At 40.1% G+C, this 19646-nt stretch overlaps 1 protein-coding gene across 4 annotated transcripts in view; it reads right to left on the bottom strand.

Annotated features, from left to right (window-relative positions):
- The window catches only part of myo16 (myosin XVI), a 221366-nt gene that overhangs the window by 10020 nt on the left and 191700 nt on the right, over window positions 1–19646 (bottom strand). For 3 of the 4 annotated variants that reach the window (XM_084122646.1, XM_084122648.1, XM_084122647.1), the window contains exons 29-34: window positions 17309–17405; window positions 16982–17228; window positions 14901–15271; window positions 13264–14436; window positions 9434–9601; window positions 7828–7913 (exon numbers count right to left, since the gene is read on the bottom strand). In XM_084122646.1, the coding sequence (XP_083978772.1) occupies window positions 7828–7913; window positions 9434–9601; window positions 13264–14436; window positions 14901–15271; window positions 16982–17228; window positions 17309–17405 (2142 nt within the window). The remainder of the gene's footprint in view (window positions 1–7827; window positions 7914–9433; window positions 9602–13263; window positions 14437–14900; window positions 15272–16981; window positions 17229–17308; window positions 17406–19646) is intronic. The other variant, XM_084122649.1, reaches the window with a different exon arrangement.

Here is a 19646-nt window from a genome sequence, read left to right on the forward strand (position 1 = left end):
CCTGGGAAGTAAACTAAACTATCCGCTATCCGTGGATTATCCCGCTAATACCATGGTCATCTGCCAGCAATGACAATTTAAAGCTGTTATTGATGTTTGCAACGCAATATTTGACTGGAAAGGTACAACGGGCGGTTACTTTCGTCAGTTGCGGCTCGTTGAGAAATATAATGTAGCGATTCAGTGGAGTTTAATTTATTAGGGAATTCCCTAATAATTGGATTTTACTGACAGCGCTATGAAAAGACAAATGAACTGAATCAGAGACGGTAAAAGTAAGTGGGTCCAATATCATTGGTCTTAAAAAGTGGGTGGGTCTTGTCCCACCCATATACAATGGTTCCGACGCCCATGAACAGATGTGCAGACATGACTGAATGCCAAAGAAACTAACTAAACAAACTGGATTGTATGATTTTACGTACAAGGTTGCTTTGAAAAATGACTGATAATATTTATTTTTATTTACTTATAGTAGCCCCAAAATGTATTTAGACACTTAAGTCACATTAGATTCCTTATATTCAAAATATTAAATCAATCACATGATTCACACAAGGAGTGCATGCAAAATTACTTTTGATAAAACAATGAATATCAGCAACATGGTATGGTGCCACGCTCTAGAGCTTTTCAGAAATTATTAATTGCAATTTACAAATAATGCTAAATTCAGAATATTAAAATTGACTCCTTTTCCTCAATACTCTAAAATATGCATTTTTTTAAAAAGAGCATCCAAATATTTAGATTTTGAACAGTACATACTGTTTTATGATTTATATACGAACAGACAGAATGATAGACGGATGGACGGATGGATGGATGGATGTGTGTGTGTGTGTGCCATCTTTCTTTAAAACAGATGCTACTTGGTTTGCTACTGAATCATTACCAATGACATTCATACATTTGAAAGTCTCGGTTAAGTGTCTAAATACCTCATGGGGCCACACTGTATCTACCGTCGGTCTACAGGCCTGCGTGATACACAGCAGATCTGTCAGAAGGAAATGTCTCTTCCGACCTTATCGCGTACAGACACGGAGCAAGAATACTCCATTACCAGAGTGTCTGTCCGGGAACACTTCATTCCTCCTGCTGTCATTTTCCAAGCAATCTTCTGCACCCTGCGGATCTGAATGCTGATAAGGCCGGATTGTGCTCGCCTCATTCTCGCTCTCAATCGCAATCTCCGGCGAAACCAAGCTGATCAATAATTAAACATGATCTTCCGCGTGTTATGGGACGTTATAATGTGGATCAATAAAGAGCGGCTGGACCATACGAGAGGAGCAGTGAGAGACGGGGAAATATGAAGCAGGCGTGTGCTAATACATCATTAAAAGGCTGTTTCCTGCTTCCGAGTGCCATAAGGACATTAAGAGGTAGAGCGTCCCTTTGAGGATGACCCCTAGTGGGGTTACATTTGAGTGATGAGAGCAAATCGTCACTGCCATCTGTTTTTCCTAAAGTCAGGCCTTCGATAAAAGGACGGGTTTTACCGGTACAGATCGGGTCTTGTGTTGTTTGATGCCACATCGCTAAATACATCAAGACCGAGATGGTGGACATATTTTAGCATCGGTGTTTTGAGAGCGTATCTGGCACAGCGTGGCGAATCTGAAACTTCAGTGTAAAGTTACCAGAGGACTGAGTATTGGTAGTGAGTGAGCATATACTCTAGTTGATGTGGTTTGAAAGGTTAGTGTCCAGTTTCAGAGAGTACTAGCATGTAGCTCACTTCCCTCTGTAGGGGGCGATTCTGTCACTGTGAATATTTCATTATTCATGTGAATAATTTAAGTTTCATTTAAGGTTGAGCTCAGCATCTGTACAACAACAACGTTTAAAGATATTAAGTAGATATGTATCAGTCTTTTTAAAACATTTTTTACATTCACTTCCTGGTTTCAATGCAGTCCTGTGACCTTGACCCCTATCATGTGACACAGGCAGGAAACCGAGGACAGAATGGGATCCGGTAACCAGAGAGCCTGTGGCATTCAGTGCTTCTTGAGGTACAAAGCGTCTCGGGTGTCATTAGTGAAATGCAAAATGCAAAGTGCTTCTACCCTGTTACCTTTCTAAAATACAACCCAACATTTCGATACATGCTCAAGACTTCAGGATGGAAAAATGTGCGCGGTTGGTCTGGTTAGACGGATGTGAAGCCAAACTAGATTGCACCATTAAAATCAATACAGATGTCTGCATGTGAAATTAAATGCGTGATGTGGTGTGTGTTTAACTGATGGACATCGTCTTCCTATGTACAGTACGTTGTAATATCATACACACACTACCGTTCTAAAGTTCGTGGTGAGTACAATATTTTATTTATTTATTTTTATAAAATAAATTCATACTTTTTTTTGGCAACGACACAAAAGTGACATCTATCATGTTACAAAATATTCCCATTTTAAACAAATTATGTTCTTTTACTAAAGAATCCTGAAAAAAGGATCATGGTTTCTGCAAAAATATTAAGCAGCACAACTGTTTTCAAGAAATGTTTCTTAAGCATCCAATCATGGCTGATGAAAATTCATCACAATAATAAAATGTATAATATATTCAAATAGAATACATTTAAAATTGTAATATTTCACAATATTACTGTTTTTACTGTGTTTTTTATCAGATAAATGCAGCCGTGGTGAGCATAAGAGATCTTACCGACCCCAGACTTTTGAACGGTGTACATAAATTTAAATTTATGCAGCTTGTGATTGCATAAATCAGAATTTAACAAAGCGGCTTTTATAGAATGTGTTCATTCATACGGCTTGTAAACAACCATAATTATTTGTAGGCAAGTTAACCATTGGACCCAAAAATGAAAATTCTGTCATCATTTACTCACCCTCAAGTTGTTCCAAACCAGTATGAATTTCTTTCTTCTGCTGAACACAACAGATATTTTGAAGAATATGGTTAACCAAACAGTTGATGGACCATTGACTTCCATAGTACGGGAAAAAAATATATATTATGGAAGTCAGTGGGGGTGTTTGGTTAACTATATTCTTCAAAATATTGATTTTTGGGTGAGCTATCCCTTTAAGCGGGACAGTTCTCTTTTTTATGATGTATATATACAATGCATTATGTGTGGCAAGTTCTAAAAAAGCACTAATAATTAGGTCTTAAATGCAGATTAATTGTTTTTGTCAGAAAATAAATCAAATTAACTGTTAATATAATTGAGTGGTTTCTCAAGTTACTCTCACAGGTAAACCCACAATGTATTTTTGTGGGATGGACTATGTTCATTAGGATAATGACAGACTTCTGTCATTCTTTCCCTGTGCCAGAACAAACTGGATTGGAAATGCGGGATGCCGATGCCATTAGAGACACTAGGACGCTTCATTTTTAATGGACAAACAATCCACAGCTCTCAGCGCTGGGAAATATGACAACACAGCTGAGTGAGAGTGAGAGCGAGAGAGGACCCCAGCTCTCCTCTCAGGAACCTTACACTGCTCCGCTTAGCTCGAATGACACTGGTTATTTGTTTTGCATTTAAAAACTACTGGCCCACACGCGTTTATGACAAGTGTGTGTTCCACTTTATGGAAGAGTATCTCAGGGCCACAGCATTATACATATTCATAAATCATTACAGGCCAGCATACGTTCCATAATGTGGGGCCTTCGGCAGGGGGCCACAAACTACATGTAGAGAGCGACGGGTGCACTGTGGTGGTCTCTCGCTTTCAATTATTATGAAAGCATATTTCCATTACTGGCGAGTAGAGCAGGGAGATTATGCAGACATGGAACAATTATGAGACAGAAGAAATACCTGAAATATTCTATCTTTGGTCCAAAATCTAGTGTGCTGCCTCTCTCTACATTCTGAGACTACATTCACACTTTAAGTCCAAATCCGACTGGAATTTGATCTAAATGATTGACTGTCCAACTGTTCAGATCCGATTTTTGTGTCCCATGGCGCTCGTTAGTTTTCAGAATGTAGGCGTTGATTTCTATGCCAATAAAGCTGCATTGGTAGGCATATGCCAGAAACAACATGGAGGGATTGTCTTACAATATGACACAATATCTAATTAAGCAGTGGCAGAAATGAAAGTGAAAGTGAAGACACCTCATTACTGGACAACTAAGATTATAGTATTTTTTTTCACCATTATATTATATATTTTCTCCATTATATTATAATTTTCACATCGACAACAACACAACACAACCTTGTTTCCGCAACGACGTCTGACATGTTTATATTTAGGCTACATGGCGTGAGAAAATGACAAGGAAAAACGCTACGTTAAATCCGATCAGAGTAGTCAGACTGAAACGGATTTCCAGAAATGAAATTGTAATAAGATTTCAAACCACAAATGAATGTGGCTTTGATGTGATTTTGTTTTTATGTTCACACTTGCTAAATATGATCAGATTCCATTTGGACTGACATGGAACTTTAAAAAGTGTTTGAGACTCAATTGATTTGACATTAGTATGTTGCTATGTAAATAAATAAATAAATAAAAAAACACAATAAGCATAAAACACCACATATAGATAAAATAGAGGATAAAACTGTAAAATGTATTTATTAAATGACTATATTATCTGTATTAACGTTTACCACAATATTGTTTTATTTAATTGGACATTTTATTGATCATTTTCATTAATGAATGGTATTATGTTTACGACTCAGTCCGCCGCCTTGGATTTCTTTTGTCCTACAAGCTTGTTGCAATGCATTTTGTTACTGCCTTCTCTGCAAAGGATGCGGTCACCTCTGTTTTAGCCAACATGAGGTCAAAAATCTTTTTTTTTTTTTTCGTTGTGCAATGTTAATGACAAACTTTTAGAACAGGCTCTTGGTCGGGACTCCCGTCTATGGCATCTACATGGCATCTCACTAGATTTTGGAACACAGCCATTCAGATGATGATACACTTATGCGAGACAGTGCAGTCTGTTGTGGATCTCTACAAAGCACACAAGCTTATAAAATGAGCATTTGACTGCCATAAATCAAATAATTCTCTCTTTGGTGTCAGCAGGTGACAGTGCCATATATCTGTCCTCAATCCCATCATCCTAACAGATGGTGTTTTCTCTAGCTACTGTATGGCGCTCTCTCTGTGTGTGTGTGTGTGTGTGTGTCTACGCTTGTATGCATACATATTGTTTTTTTTTCAATATAACTACCAACTTCACGTCCTCTACGTATACATTGTATACTGCTCATGCCATGAATGTCACGGTTAAAGCTATCTATAAGCTAGACATTTAGGAAGATTCAGCCTTGATTCATTGGAGCTTTTTACCTGGCTCTCACTTAGAAATCATGGAGGGGTCTGAAATTGTCATCGTAGGTGCATGTCCACTGTGAGAGACATAATCTAAAAACAAAAATCCAGAAATCACAATGTATGATTTTTTAACTATTTATTTGTATGATACAGCTGCAAATAAGTATTTGAACACCTGAGAAAATCAATGTTAATATTTGGTACAGTAGCCTTTGTTTGCAATTACAGAGGTCAAACGTTTCCTGTAGTTTTTCACCAGGTTTGCACACACTGCAGGAGGGATTTTGGCCCACTCCTCCACACAGATCTTCTCTAGATCAGTCAGGTTTCTGGGCTGTCGCTGAGAAACACGGAGTTTGAGCTCCCTCCAAAGATTCTCTATTGGGTTTAGGTCTGGAGACTGGCTAGGCCAGGCAAGAACCTTGATATGCTTCTTACAGAGCCACTCCTTGGTTATCCTGGCTGTGTGCTTCGGGTCATTGTCATGTTGGAAGACCCAGCCTCGACCCATCTTCAATGCTCTAACTGAGGGAAGGAGGTTGTTCCCCAAAATCTCGCAATACATGGCCCCGGTCATCCTCTCCTTAATACAGTGCAGTCGCCCTGTCCCATGTGCAGAAAAACACCCCCAAAGCATGATGCTACCACCCCCATGCTTCACAGTAGGGATGGTGTTCTTGGGATGGTACTCATCATTCTTCTTCCTCCAAACACGTTTAGTGGAATTATGACCAAAAAGTTCTATTTTGGTCTCATCTGACCACATGACTTTCTCCCATGACTCCTCTGGATCATCCAAATGGTCATTGGCAAACTTAAGACGGGCCTTGACATGTGCTGGTTTAAGCAGGGGAACCTTCCGTGCCATGCATGATTTCAAACCATGACGTCTTATTGTATTACCAACAGTAACCTTGGAAACGGTGGTCCCAGCTCTTTTCAGGTCATTGACCAGCTCCTCCTGTGTAGTTCTGGGCTGATTTCTCACCTTTCTTAGGATCATTGAGACCCCACGAGGTGAGATCTTGCATGGAGCCCCAGTCCGAGGGAGATTGACAGTCATGTTTAGCTTCTTCCATTTTCTAATGATTGCTCCAACAGTGGACCTTTTTTCACCAAGCTGCTTGGCAATTTCCCCGTAGCCCTTTCCAGCCTTGTGGAGGTGTACAATTTTGTCTCTAGTGTCTTTGGACAGCTCTTTGGTCTTGGCCATGTTAGTAGTTGGATTCTTACTGATTGTATGGGGTGGACAGGTGTCTTTATGCAGCTAACGACCTCAAACAGGTGCATCTAATTTAGGATAATAAATGGAGTGGAGGTGGACATTTTAAAGGCAGACTAACAGGTCTTTGAGGGTCAGAATTCTAGCTGATAGACAGGTGTTCAAATACTTATTTGCAGCTGTATCATACAAATAAATAGTTAAAAAATCATATATTGTGATTTCTGGATTTTTTTTTTTTTAGATTATGTCTCTCACAGTGGACATGCACCTACGATGACAATTTCAGACCCCTCCATGATTTCCAAGTGGGAGAACTTGCAAAATAGCAGGGTGTTCAAATACTTATTTTCCTCACTGTATTTACATTTATAAATAAATCTTAGATTTATGTATATCTTTACATTTAAATACTTAGAATTATAACTTTATATTCAGGTGTTATACCTTTAGATTTAATTTAATTATGTCCCGTTTGACCTTTCATAGTAAATAATTAAATAAATACATTCCATTATTATATGTTATGCACAACTTTATAATTTTAAGTTTACGTTGTGTAAACTTAATAATAAAATGTTCCATGGTTCCAAAAATAAACAAAAAAAACTGAATTTCCAAACATCACAGTACTTAAAAAAACCCACCATAATATTAGAGGCAGGTAAATGAAAATGACTTGGCTCCAGTATTATAGAATAATGGGTTGCACTTTATTTTACAGTCCAGTTCGCCATGTACATACTATGTACTTATTATAGTAATTACAATAACTGGGTAATAACCCCCTTAAACCTAACCTTAACCCATGTACAGTAGTTATCTTATATTACCCAGTACTTTCTTAGGTAAGTGCAACCGAATAATGACTTAGAAGAATAAGAAATTCCCAAACCGTACCATTAAGATAGAGATACTGTACAGAGAACGAGAGACTAACAGAGAGGAAGAAAGCTCTCAGAGAACCCTCATTAAGTTTTAATGTTTAGTGAGGGTAACCCCAAACTTCAGGACACACAGAGAGATGCTGAGAAGCACACAGTGATGGTTTCGGCATGTTCCTGCGGAGGAGAGCCTGTTTGAAGCACCACCCCTCTTGCTCTAATGCATCTCTGAATACGATCTCCAGATAAGCCTTCAGTCATTTCATTTGGCAGAGTGCTGAGTCTGGGATGACATAGGGCCCGCTCTCACTTTCATTACCCATGATTACATCTGCCATTTGGGGTCACTGGAGACCTTCTCCCCACGGAAGAGTAGATGACAGATGCCACAAGAGAGCGTGTGTTTGTGTATATGCTTCACCTGAGTGTGGTGGCTGTCCATGTGCCTGTGTAACGCCGAGGTGCTGGATGCATTTGACTTCGGATGTCCATCGTCTTCCAGCGTTCCTATTGAGAGAGAAATATGCGGATGTTATGTAACGTTCTTCGTGCATGTCTTGGAATATGCTGCTTCAATGAGCATTGTAATCCTCCATTCAGTCAACACTTTGAAAAAATGTTTTGTCTCTATTTAACATTAGGGGTGTAACAATATATCGTGTCACAATATATCGCAATACAAAAATGCAACAATATGTATCGTGGATAGTGGCAATCTGTATTGTGTTTAGTTCACCCAAAGTTAAAATTACTGTGTGAGAAAAAAGTTGACAGTTTTAAAGTCAGTCCTATATTAAACTACTATAATGTTGAATATAATGTATAATAATGCAATGGGGGAATATTTGTGGGTCCTGAAAATGCCAAATGTCTTATGTTACCATTAAAAAGTGGCCTACATTATTTTAAATATATCTAGTCAGAGTGCAAGCATATTCATCTTAAATAATTCAATATTTTCAGCTTCAGAATCATATTTTTATTCAGGTGTCACCATTGTCCTGTGCATTGGGTTATCAGCACCAAGTTCAAGCATATTCATTTACACCCACAATGTAACATCAAATTTAGCATTTTAATCAACAGTAAAAAAAATTGTTAACATTTTACCATGTCTTAAAGTATTGCAATAATATCGTATCGTGATATGTATCGAATCGTTACATGAGGGTATTGTTACAACCTCTACTTAACATATATTCAAACTTTGTTTTTCTATTTATCAGTTTTTATATTTTATTAATGCCTGTGCACAACATATGCCTGAGCTGAGCTACATAAAACTTTAACGCTATTCTTTTGCTGCCTTCCAAGTACTGGTGTTTACTTCTGGAAATGTACATTAGTTCATATACCATTATCTTCAAGATGCAGGCATATAATGACTAAGTGTATGGGTGTTTAAAACTTCCGCCCACTCTCTGCTACATCCCCTCATGTGGAATATGAAAGTTTACCCCCCCCACACACAGATATTAGCCTCACTGAGACGACAAAAGGCCAAGAGAGTGAGTGTATGTGTTTGTGTAAGGGAGGCGGAGAGACCCTGAGCCATCTGATGGCTCTTTAGGAGAGCACTTTATCAAGTCCAGGGTCTTTCACCTTAATCATGGACCGCCTCAGTGATAGCTTCTGGGTCAACTCACTTCATCTTACCATATCTGTTTCTCCAGTCCCATTCTCTCCACTAACCACCCTCAATCTGCCATTCTTTCCTTTTACTTTATCTCTAATATATTCTCATGCATGTAAACCGCTGGTCTTTCTGTCTGTGGTGTGTCACGCAAAGGTTACACAGTCATTGGTACTGTCTGTGGTAAACAAACCTTGGAGCAAGGCTGGGGCGGCCAATGATATATGATTAAGCTTTAAATAATTGGAGTTTGAATGGGGAAACTGAGTTTTGAATGGGGAAGTCTCAAAACCCAGCATGTGAAAGTGTGATTTGAGTGGTTTCACATTTTAATCCTAAACTTCTAAACATGTATTTGCTGAATCATTTGTGGTTAATAAATAAGACCCCAAACCTCTTGTGCCATTACCATTGGAGATCTGGTTGCCGTTCTCAACGGGGGTCGGGTTTGAAGAGTTGGGAGAGGTGTGGTTGTTGGCGTTTTTATCCTGTAACTGTGACGACGGAGAGATTGGGCCTTGATCCTCTCGACCTGGCAGGTTAATGTTGGAATTTGAGAGTACTATGGAATAGAAATGAATAAAAACATTCGATAAATACATTGTTTCACATCAAGATAATGTGTAACGTTTGCTTCAGCACCATGTAAGGCCCCACAGACCATTTCGCTGTGACCGTCGACCTACACCTGTCACCTAGAGTCACTAACATTTCTGCAGGGGCATCTGCAGCTGCTCCGGCCATGAATTGTGGGAATGATGGAGTCTTGCGATGACGTTGACGGCAGAGAGAGCGGAAGCACAGGGGGATGTTTAAGCCTCGCGGTATGCAGGTCTGCTTAGATCTGACCGTCACAGGGATGGATATAGCACAGGGGTCAGCTGCCCTTTTAAACTCCTGTTAGCAGCCTTGTTTCCATTACAGCATTCTCTCTCTCTATCTCTCTCTCTCTCTCTCATGTCATGAGCATGTGACTTCACAGCCAAGGTTATCAGATATTCATTTACTGCAGCTTTGTGTCTGGGACCCCTACTATGTATTCGACATGATCACATTACATTACACTGACTCTTATTGTATCTGAGCAGTGATGTAGAATTAGTTGGGTTTCTTAAAAATATTTCATTTCATTCTGATGACGGTCTCTCAGTCTTTTAGGATCAGATTTATACAGTGGGGTCCAAAATCCTAATCCCACAAATAAAAATGCTACTGTTTTGCATTTTTATAATGAAATTTTTTGGGGGTCAAATTATCAACATAACAGTACAAACTGGAATTTAAAATAAGTATGTATTGTGCCACATGATTTGATTACAACTGAAACAGTAAAATATGGCAGAATTATTCGTTTTACATAATAATACTACATATAATAACTTATATACATTTCTTTTTTAATATTTTTCATTGTATTTATACCTGTGATGTCAAAGTTGAATTTGTGATAAATTTTATGCATTGTTGCTAAATATAAGTATTATTGTCTTAAAAAAAAAATCTTACTGACCCCAAGCATTTGAACGTTAGTTTAATCGATATGTCACTGAATTAGGAGGATAAACATGAAAAAGAAAATTAAATTTACATTTACAGTTATTTATTGCACAGAAATGCACAGGATACACATGCCATTCAAGATGACTGCCAGATATGCAGAGCATATCATCAATGCAGTAAGGGTTGGCTCTGTCTTGTTCGGCACTGCACCTCCCTTTCAAATGACTGACAGATGATCAGTACAGGTTTTCAGAAAAAAAAAAAAAAAAAAAAACGAAATGCAGCTAGAGGAGATATTCTGTCAACAATATGAAGAATAGTTCAGTAGATTAAGCTAATTAAACCTCTAAAAAATTATCCAGATAACTCAATGTGAGAAGGCTTAAACAATCTTAAAAAGTACTATAAAGTGTGAGAAAAAAATTGTGTTGTAGACATGCATGGCACTAAAACAAATATTATTACAGATTAATGTTTGTTCATTTCACAGACACACTTGTTGACATGTACAGTTATGCAATAAGTAATGTCTCCTGCTCTGGAGTGACACTGCGTGTGTTCTAAGACACACATACACACACACGACTCTGGGGATTCACACACACACTGCAGCGATTCACATCCATCAGCAGACCTGCAGACTTTGATATTTAATATTTCATAGCTACATCATCTCGTCCATGTATTATTTATGTGCCTGGAGCTAATACCCCCTGTGCCCTTTACAATAAACGGAATCCAAAATTATGATTTTTTTTTTTTTAAAAACAACAATAATTATTCAACCCCCATTGCAAATCAGGTTTATGGCAAAATTTACAGAATTTCAGATTCTACAGTGGCCATCACAGTCACCTGACTTGAACCCCATAGAAAATCTCTGGTGGGCTTTGAAGAAGGCAGTTGCAGCACACACACCCAATAATATTACTGAACTGGAGGCCATTGCTCATGAGGAATGTGATAAGATTCCTCAGAAACGCTGCCAGAAGCTGGTGTCTGTTTATACATGTTGTTTGCAGCAGGTTAAACAGCAAAACGGTGTTCTATTAAGTACTAAAGATGCTTGTCATGAAAGGGTTCAATAATTTTAAGACCGCATAAGTCATTAAAAGTCTCATTTTCAGTTGAATTTGGGGAAGCCACTTGAAACATTTGTTGTGTTGAGCCACTTCAATTTCTTTTGTTTGAACTGCTCATTGCAAACAGCTGAAAGTCTGTAAATTTTACAATTGGGGTAGAATTACAACTGTATTTTGCACACAAGCACATATGGGTCGGGGTCATATGGGATCCACGCTCATAAATCTATGATGGGAGTAGATGTACGCTAAAGCATCTTTAATTGAATACAAAAGGTTAAGAGGAGGCGGCAAATGAAAGTGAACCATGTATGTGAGTATGTGAACTAAATCGCCACGCACACCCAACATCCTCCCTAAAAACGTCGCCTCATCAAATTATCTTATTTTAATGTGACATTTAACACTTGCTCTTTTCCTTAAATGGATAATGTACTTAATGTGCCTTTTATATTAGTTTTCACCACAGGTGAACGCATTTCTTCTTCTTCAAAAAAAAAAAGGGTAATGTTTTAAATTTTAAAGGTGACAGAACACCATTACAGATCATTCTGGCTCAGTTTAAACCTTAGGTGCATGGTGTAGCTGCATTTAAGGGCAGCTGTTGGATAAGGCTGCTGTGGTGTCATAACAAAAGTGATTCAGAGCAGATGCAAAATACAGCCTAAACCTCGATCGTACATAAACACTCTGCCTTCATTTGAATGTGTTTCTGAGAGAGAGTGCTGTGACTTTTATGGTAAATGTCTGTTTTATCAGCACTGACCTCACTGTTTTTGACAAACACAAAGCCTGGCACTGGATGAGTCAATAAAACCATACTAAACAGGAGGTGCTTTTCAATAACCACATGAAATTACATTGGTGCTGGGAAAGTTAGACAGTTAACCAGACTATTATAATCCTCTGGAAGCAAATTTAGCATGACCATGTGTGCTGATGAGTGCAAACTCCTTTTATGAACTATAAAAATATGTGATTAAATACAAAGATCTGTGATTCATGTGTCTGAAGCACATAATACAACAGTTAAAAAGGATAGTTCATACAGAAATGAAAATTCTGTCATCATGTATGATTGGTTGGACAGGTTGTTCCAAACTTGTATGACATACTTTCTATTGTGAGACACAAAATAATATATATTGAAGAATGCTTTTTTTTTCTTTTTTTTTGTCCATACAATGAAAGTCAGTGGGTATTTGCTTTGGACCTCGTTGTCTTTAATTGTATGGACAATTCTTCAAAATGTCTTCATGTTCCACAGAAGAAAGTAATTCATACATGTTAGGAATGACATAAGGGTGGGTAAGTGATGACCGAAAACATTTTTGGATGAACTTTATAAAGGTGCTGTGCATAATTATTTGATGTTAAAACACTCTATTGTATGCCACCTTGACATTGGCAACTATAGACAAGCAAGCAATTCATAGGTTGATTTTAGCTAAAAGTTTAAGTACTCCCTGTGGCACAACTGCTTTGTTTGTCTGAGCGGACTGACATTGGACAACACCAGCTCAACTATAGTGGGATGTGCCTGAGAGAACTCTTTTGTCCGTTTGGTGGCACAAATGGCATCAGAATTACATAGACCACCTTTAGAATACATGCACCCAAACACATACACACTTTCACTCACCGCTGTCTCTGATCTTTCTTCCTGTGGTGGACTTGCGGAGTAGGCTGCGCCCTGAACTGAAAAGGGTGTTAAGCTCATCTAGGGGACTAGTGAGGGGTCTCCCATTAGCAGGGTTGAAGAGCAGAGGCGAGGAGGAGCAGGAGTGAGCTCTGCGGGGCTCTGGCCGTGAGGTCTTCACTGGGGAGAAGGGAGGCTTGGAACTGCTTGGGGGCGTCTCTGCCAGACTGTGCACCATTTTATGGGAAACTTTGGGGGAATCTGTGCTAGCCAGAGAAGCTGCACGGGTCAGGGACAAGAAGTTTGCCTCAGGTGGAAAAGGGAAGTGAGAAGGAGGACGGTAGGGAGGTGGAAGTACTGCCGGAGGAGGAGGGGGAGGAGGAGTCAAGGGTGGCGTGGACTTGTCTGGCATTAAGACAGAAAGACTTGGTGAAGAATCAGCCCTTTGCCGGATGTATTGGGGTGAGAGCGGACTGCCCCCGTCCTGGCTGGTGTAGTTAAGGTTAGTCTCGAACACCGGCAGCTTCTTCACCTCGAGAGGGGTAAGGGGGGACTCATCCGAGGCGGGTGAGCAAGTGACAGGGGACGGAGGGAAGACAAGAAGTGGGGGACGGTGTGGAAGGAGGTTGGGGAATGGAGCTGGAATGTCACATGCTGTCCCGTCCTTGCCCAGCTGCTTTCCCCCGAGTGTGCCAGAGAGCTCCATCAGGGTCACAGGCCTCTTGACTTCCAGCACTGGTGCAGGTAGGGTAGTGGTGGTGGGATTGACAGCTTCAGGCTTGACCACCGGAGTTGACCCCACCTCATCAGGTGGGAAATATTTCATCTCCTCGTATACTGCCTCGCTCAGCTCTGGACTATGGGAGTCAGCCAGGCTGAGGGCTCGTGAGGCCCCTACCATCTCGATGTACACATCCTCCTCATCCTGGCAGGGGTAGAGGCTTAGTACAGAAGAATGGGCGCCATCCGCAGATGCTGCTCGCTGGATGAGGCCCAAGCAGTGGCCTCCTCGTACCAGGCTGAAAAGTTTCATGTCTGTGGGGCGCACAGGGGAGGGTACAGAGATCTCCTCATAGGAGCCTGTAAGTTTGGTATTAGGGCTGCGTTTAGGCTTAGGGGGCGGGATCTTCTTCATGGTGCTGTAGTCATCACTGTGAGGCCGTGGTTTAGAGAGAGCTAGAGGTGTAGTCAGATGATGGATGAATTAGGAAGGAAAGGAAAAAGCCATTTACTAAAATGCCAGGGACAATTCTCAATATTGAGGTAGATGAAGACATTTGTGCTGTGTTGTTCAAAACATGTACAGTACATGGCCAGAAGTATGTGGACATCGGAACACCACACGTACATTGTGCTTTAGCAAGTTTGTATTCTCTAACAGCTTCCAATTCTGCAAAAGTTTTCCACTAGATGTTGGAACGTGGATGCAGGGATTGTTCCCATTCTGGAACAAGAACATACCCTGATGTCGGGTGACTGGGTCTGGGTCTGGCTCTGGCTCTGAGTCCAATTCATCCCCAAGTTGTTCAGCTGAATTCAGTTTTGGGCTTTGTGCAGGCCAGTACATCATTTATACTAGAAGTTGTCCACATACTTTTGCAAACCATGTAGTGCATTTTTGAGCTGATATTTATACGTACGATCAGAAGGAGACAGCTGGGTTTTTGGTGGGCTTCCAGACGGAGAAGCTTGACCCTCAGCAGGACTGTCTTTGGGTGCAATACTCAGCCCTGCACTCACTGCTTCATACGATGCACTCAGACGTGTATTTGGGTCTCGTTTAGGTTTGGGAGGAGGTTGTTTTCGTGGGGAGGAGAGGTTCCCTACATTCCCCTCTTCAGTGGAGTGTGGTGCAGGCTGAAGGGCTGCTTTGATTGATGTCCCAATGCTGGAGTGTACCAAGCTGTCCATTACCAGAGGGAGAGGCACAGAGCTTGAGCGGAAATGCCGGAGTGGTCGGTTCCCCCCACGGCCTGCCACATCATTGACCCTCCCAATTTTTTCAACAGCCCTAAACAAAAGGATGAACGGATGAATAATTCAACAAATTTAAATGGTAAACTGCTTGTGGGAATATGATTTCTAGTGTCATTCATCATGACTGGTATTACTCTGGTATCTAGAAAATCCTTATTCATTCATATTTTGATGCTTTCAATCATTCACTCACTATCATGCTAGAAGCATATGTCTTGTCTCAATGTATGATGGGTAGTGAAGGTGCTAAGCAGCTGCCAAGTGTGAAAAGATCAGTTTCAACCTTCATAAAATCAATACACCAATGTCAAGCTGTCCATTCATATCTGGGCTAAGATTTCAGTACACTACACAAACTGCAATGAGTGTTTCCTTAACCATAAAGATAAAACAAATGTACTAGGGTTATCAATCAAATAAAAAATTGTAACCTTAATAATTACACAATATGCAGATTAATTAACCAGATTCACAAAAAAAAAAACTTCAGGGTGGTACCTCAAATCTGAATTACTCTGAATTAAGCCACATTATTTATTATACATGATTAATTGTATAATTCACAGATACAAATTTATTGATTTGTTTTTCAGCATGCCTTAGAATGAAAGTCTTAGAGACTTCTCAATTTCAGTGCACTGTTTTTTCCCCCCTCATGATACCAGAAAACGATAACACCAAATTAGCATGATATACAGAACTGAAGCCTGAAATGATTATTTACATTGTTGATTATTTAAGTCTAAGCAGCTTCCTGTAATACTCTAATGTGACATGCACACTCTTGTTTGATATTTCCCCTTTAATCTGAGCTCCCATCTGTTGTTCTTGCAGGAAAGGCGATGGAGTGTTGGGGTGGATGGTGTTCGGGGAACAGGGGGTGGGTGGTGCGGGGTTACAGTGACTAAAAACCCTAAGGAGATTTCAGCAACCCAGAGTGGGGGTGGGTCTTATCTCTCTCTGATTAGCAGCATGGAACTCCTCTTGACTCACGGATTGGGTTTGCCACATCTAGATTAGCTATGAAACCCCCATCACTCAATCACTAGCACCTTTCTCATTTGTGATGCTTAAAATGAATGTATGTGATGAATGTGTGTACATGTTTTGAAGAACAAGATGCCCACCCCCATCATAAGAGCAGATGGTCATATGCAGAAGACGCTACTGATGTCAATGGCGACCCAAATACACCTGTGTTTCTGTTTATGCTTGTGTGAATATATTTACATTAAAGTCACAAGTCAAAAAAACAAAGATTCCTTGCTAAGCTTGCCTTACCAATGATACTGATTACCTGATATTAGCATTACCTTGGCAACCGTTGCTGGCCATCAGTGACAGACAATTGTTCATGCCTAAATTCCATGCAAGTTCTGTGTGTTTGGATAGTTTTAATAAAGCAACAAGCTACCAAATGTTCTGTGTTACTGTGATTTTATTATGGGTAAGGGATGGTCTTGAAGTGGAGTGCTTGAAAGCCCCTTCACCATGGCTAATTCATTAATTAATTTAGCTATTTTGCACCTTTTGACACTATTAATTGTAAAACAGGTTTTTTTTTTTGCAGATCTGACCTTGATGTGGACAGTTTGCAGAGTTTTGCCTTTCTTCACAATGCAGATGGTAGTACATACTGTAATGTGCCACATTTATAGCATCTATGACTGAACCGAGTTAGTTATTTAAAAAGATCACTAACAGTTTATGGTTAGTAAAAAAAAAAGTCTGCCATGAGTTTCACCTCTTCGGCGAGTCTTCTTCTTTGCCCACAGGTTCTGGACGCTCACCCAGCGGTGGAGCGCTGATGTGACCCCGGAGGCGGTCGTTTTCTCGTGCGATATCTGCAGCGTTTTGGATGACCAGGCTGTCATAAGCGCGCATACCCAAGTCCTCTGCTCCCTGCAGGAACCGATGGACGTTGCTCTGCTCCTGCTGCCGAGAAGTGAGCTTGCGACATACATGCTGTCTGGCCAACCAGCCACGCACCACTGAATCACATACACATGATTAAGTGAAGTAAAAATATCACAAGTCGAGTGACAGATCATACAGTATGAACACACTCTACCTTTCTGACAGATAATAATCTTCCTGTGCAGTTGATGGCAACGGTCATTAAGGTGATCAGCCTGCCAGTATCTCAAGAAAACCTTACTGTTTCCCATCTGAACAGAGAAGAGGAAGAGAAATAAATAATCACATTAGCTCTGTTCCAAAATCAAGTGTGTTGCCGACTGCCTATATATACACTGAGGGGAAAAATGCTGCTTGTTCAATTTCCTTAATTAAAATGAGATAAAGCAATTGCTAAACTTTTCATTAGAACTTAATTCCATTGTGTCCAGTCCATTTTTTGGTGGATCAATTTTGTTGCATTAACTGAAACTGCATGAGTGGATTTTTAGTTCCCAGCATGCTTTGGATTGGATTGAATTGGTAGAGTAAATTTTGAATTGAAGTGTTATTTTAAGGGAAAGACTGGTTTGTGTATAATGTTCCATTGTTTTACACATTTAAAATAGTTTCTGTTGTGGTGACCATTGTGCTGAAGAGTGGAGCTTAGGTTGTGGGATGGTTATATATTGATTAAAGTGTTTGTTGGCTCACTCAATGAACGAACCAAAAAAATAATAATAAAAAAAAAAAAAAAACATTTAGTCCTGGTCCGCTTAGCGTTCATATTGGCATTTTAACACCGAACCTAAAAGGCATAGGGATATGTTCACAACCTGATTGGTCGGCTTTTATTACGTACATTTCGCGATGGAACTTACCGAACATTCCAAACAATGCTGTGTGCTGGGAAAAATGCGCTCATTGTATGTGCATATGATAGTATTCTGACCAGCTGAGTACTTGTGAAGAGCTTATACATATCTAAAGGGGTCAAAACAGTGGCAGGAATCCCTCTGTCACACACACACAAATGTTCTGCTGCTAGGAGACACAGTTCTGATGCCTGAACTGAACTGTGATGGGCAACATCACGACTATGATGAAAAAAACAGGTATGCTTGAGCATTCTGTCCTTTTTAGGGTCGTATCTTGTGATGACATCATGTCCCGTTTTTGGCCTGGTTACTTGTCTTTGGTCCATGTTGCGTTCCATGTTGCACCATTGTTCGGATGGCAGCGTTCACACTTTTTTAATGAACCGCACTAATAGAGCAATCACACCAGGGCTCGTTTTAATCGAACCAAACTTGCCAAGTGTGAACACACCCTAATAAGCATTATAAACACATAACACACATAAAAGTGGAGTAAAATAGTACATTGCACCAAACTATCTATACTTGTCATTAATAAATGGAATACGCGTTTAAGATAAAGATATGTATCAAAATTGGTCTTGTCCACCATTTTGTCCACCTTTCTATGCAAAGGACACATGTGATGCGGTCTCAGAATTTCCTCAAAATAAGGTATCTTGCGGCACAATTAAGTTGCCTACCTACTAGGGGTGTGACGAGATCTCGTGTTACGAGATCTCGCGAGATTAAAACGCGACGAGATTTCTCGTCGAGGTGAAACTTTGTCTCGTGAGTTAAAAAAAAAAAAAAAAAAAAAAAAAACTTTGTCTCGTGAGTTGTTGTGATGTCAGCGTGATGGAGCGTGAGGGTGAAATTTTATTGAAGATGCCCCTGCCACTTTTAAATCATTTGTGTGCCGGGCCAATCACACACACACTCCGCACACACACACACTCGCTGTCCCTCGCTCACTCACTCACTCGCGCGCACACACACGCTCACTCGCGCGCGCACACACGCACACTCACTGTAACCGCACTCTCACTCACTCTCGCTCACACTCAACCCGTCGTGGAGGACCGTTAAAATTAAACATGCTAGTCTTTCTGTCGTGAAGCATCACAGACGCGTTGTCGCCCACTATGACACAATATACGAAATGAAACGATCGAATCTTGCGTCCCGACGCCCGTTGTCCTTTACGAGTCTCCACGAAACGGATCGTGCCAAAATCGCGCTAAAATAGTGTAATCTGAACCAGGCAGGTAATAAACATTTGACCTATCACGCAAAGAACCTATTAAAGCACTAAGACATGGGAACAGAATAGCTTAAAGTCATATCGACATCGCAATATTGAACAATGTTATCGCACATCGCAGCTTTTCCTCATATCGTGCAGCCCTAGTTACTGCCCAAAGGTCTCAACTGCTGCCAGAAATCGTCGACATGCTTATATTCTTGAAAAAGAACATGACCATATCTTAGGCTTATCTTAGTTAATTTATCTCTTTTTCATGCTTGAAGAAAAAAATTGTTTCTGTTTGAACTTGTAGTTTTGAGAGAGCAGTACTTTGATTATGGATACACACTTACTGTTTGCATTTAAAGTGTTATTTCAGTTATTTATATTTATTTTATTTATACTGTTTT

This window comes from Abramis brama (assembly GCF_963993115.1).
Source record: "Abramis brama genome assembly, chromosome: 8".
NCBI classification, from domain to species: domain Eukaryota; kingdom Metazoa; phylum Chordata; class Actinopteri; order Cypriniformes; family Leuciscidae; genus Abramis; species Abramis brama.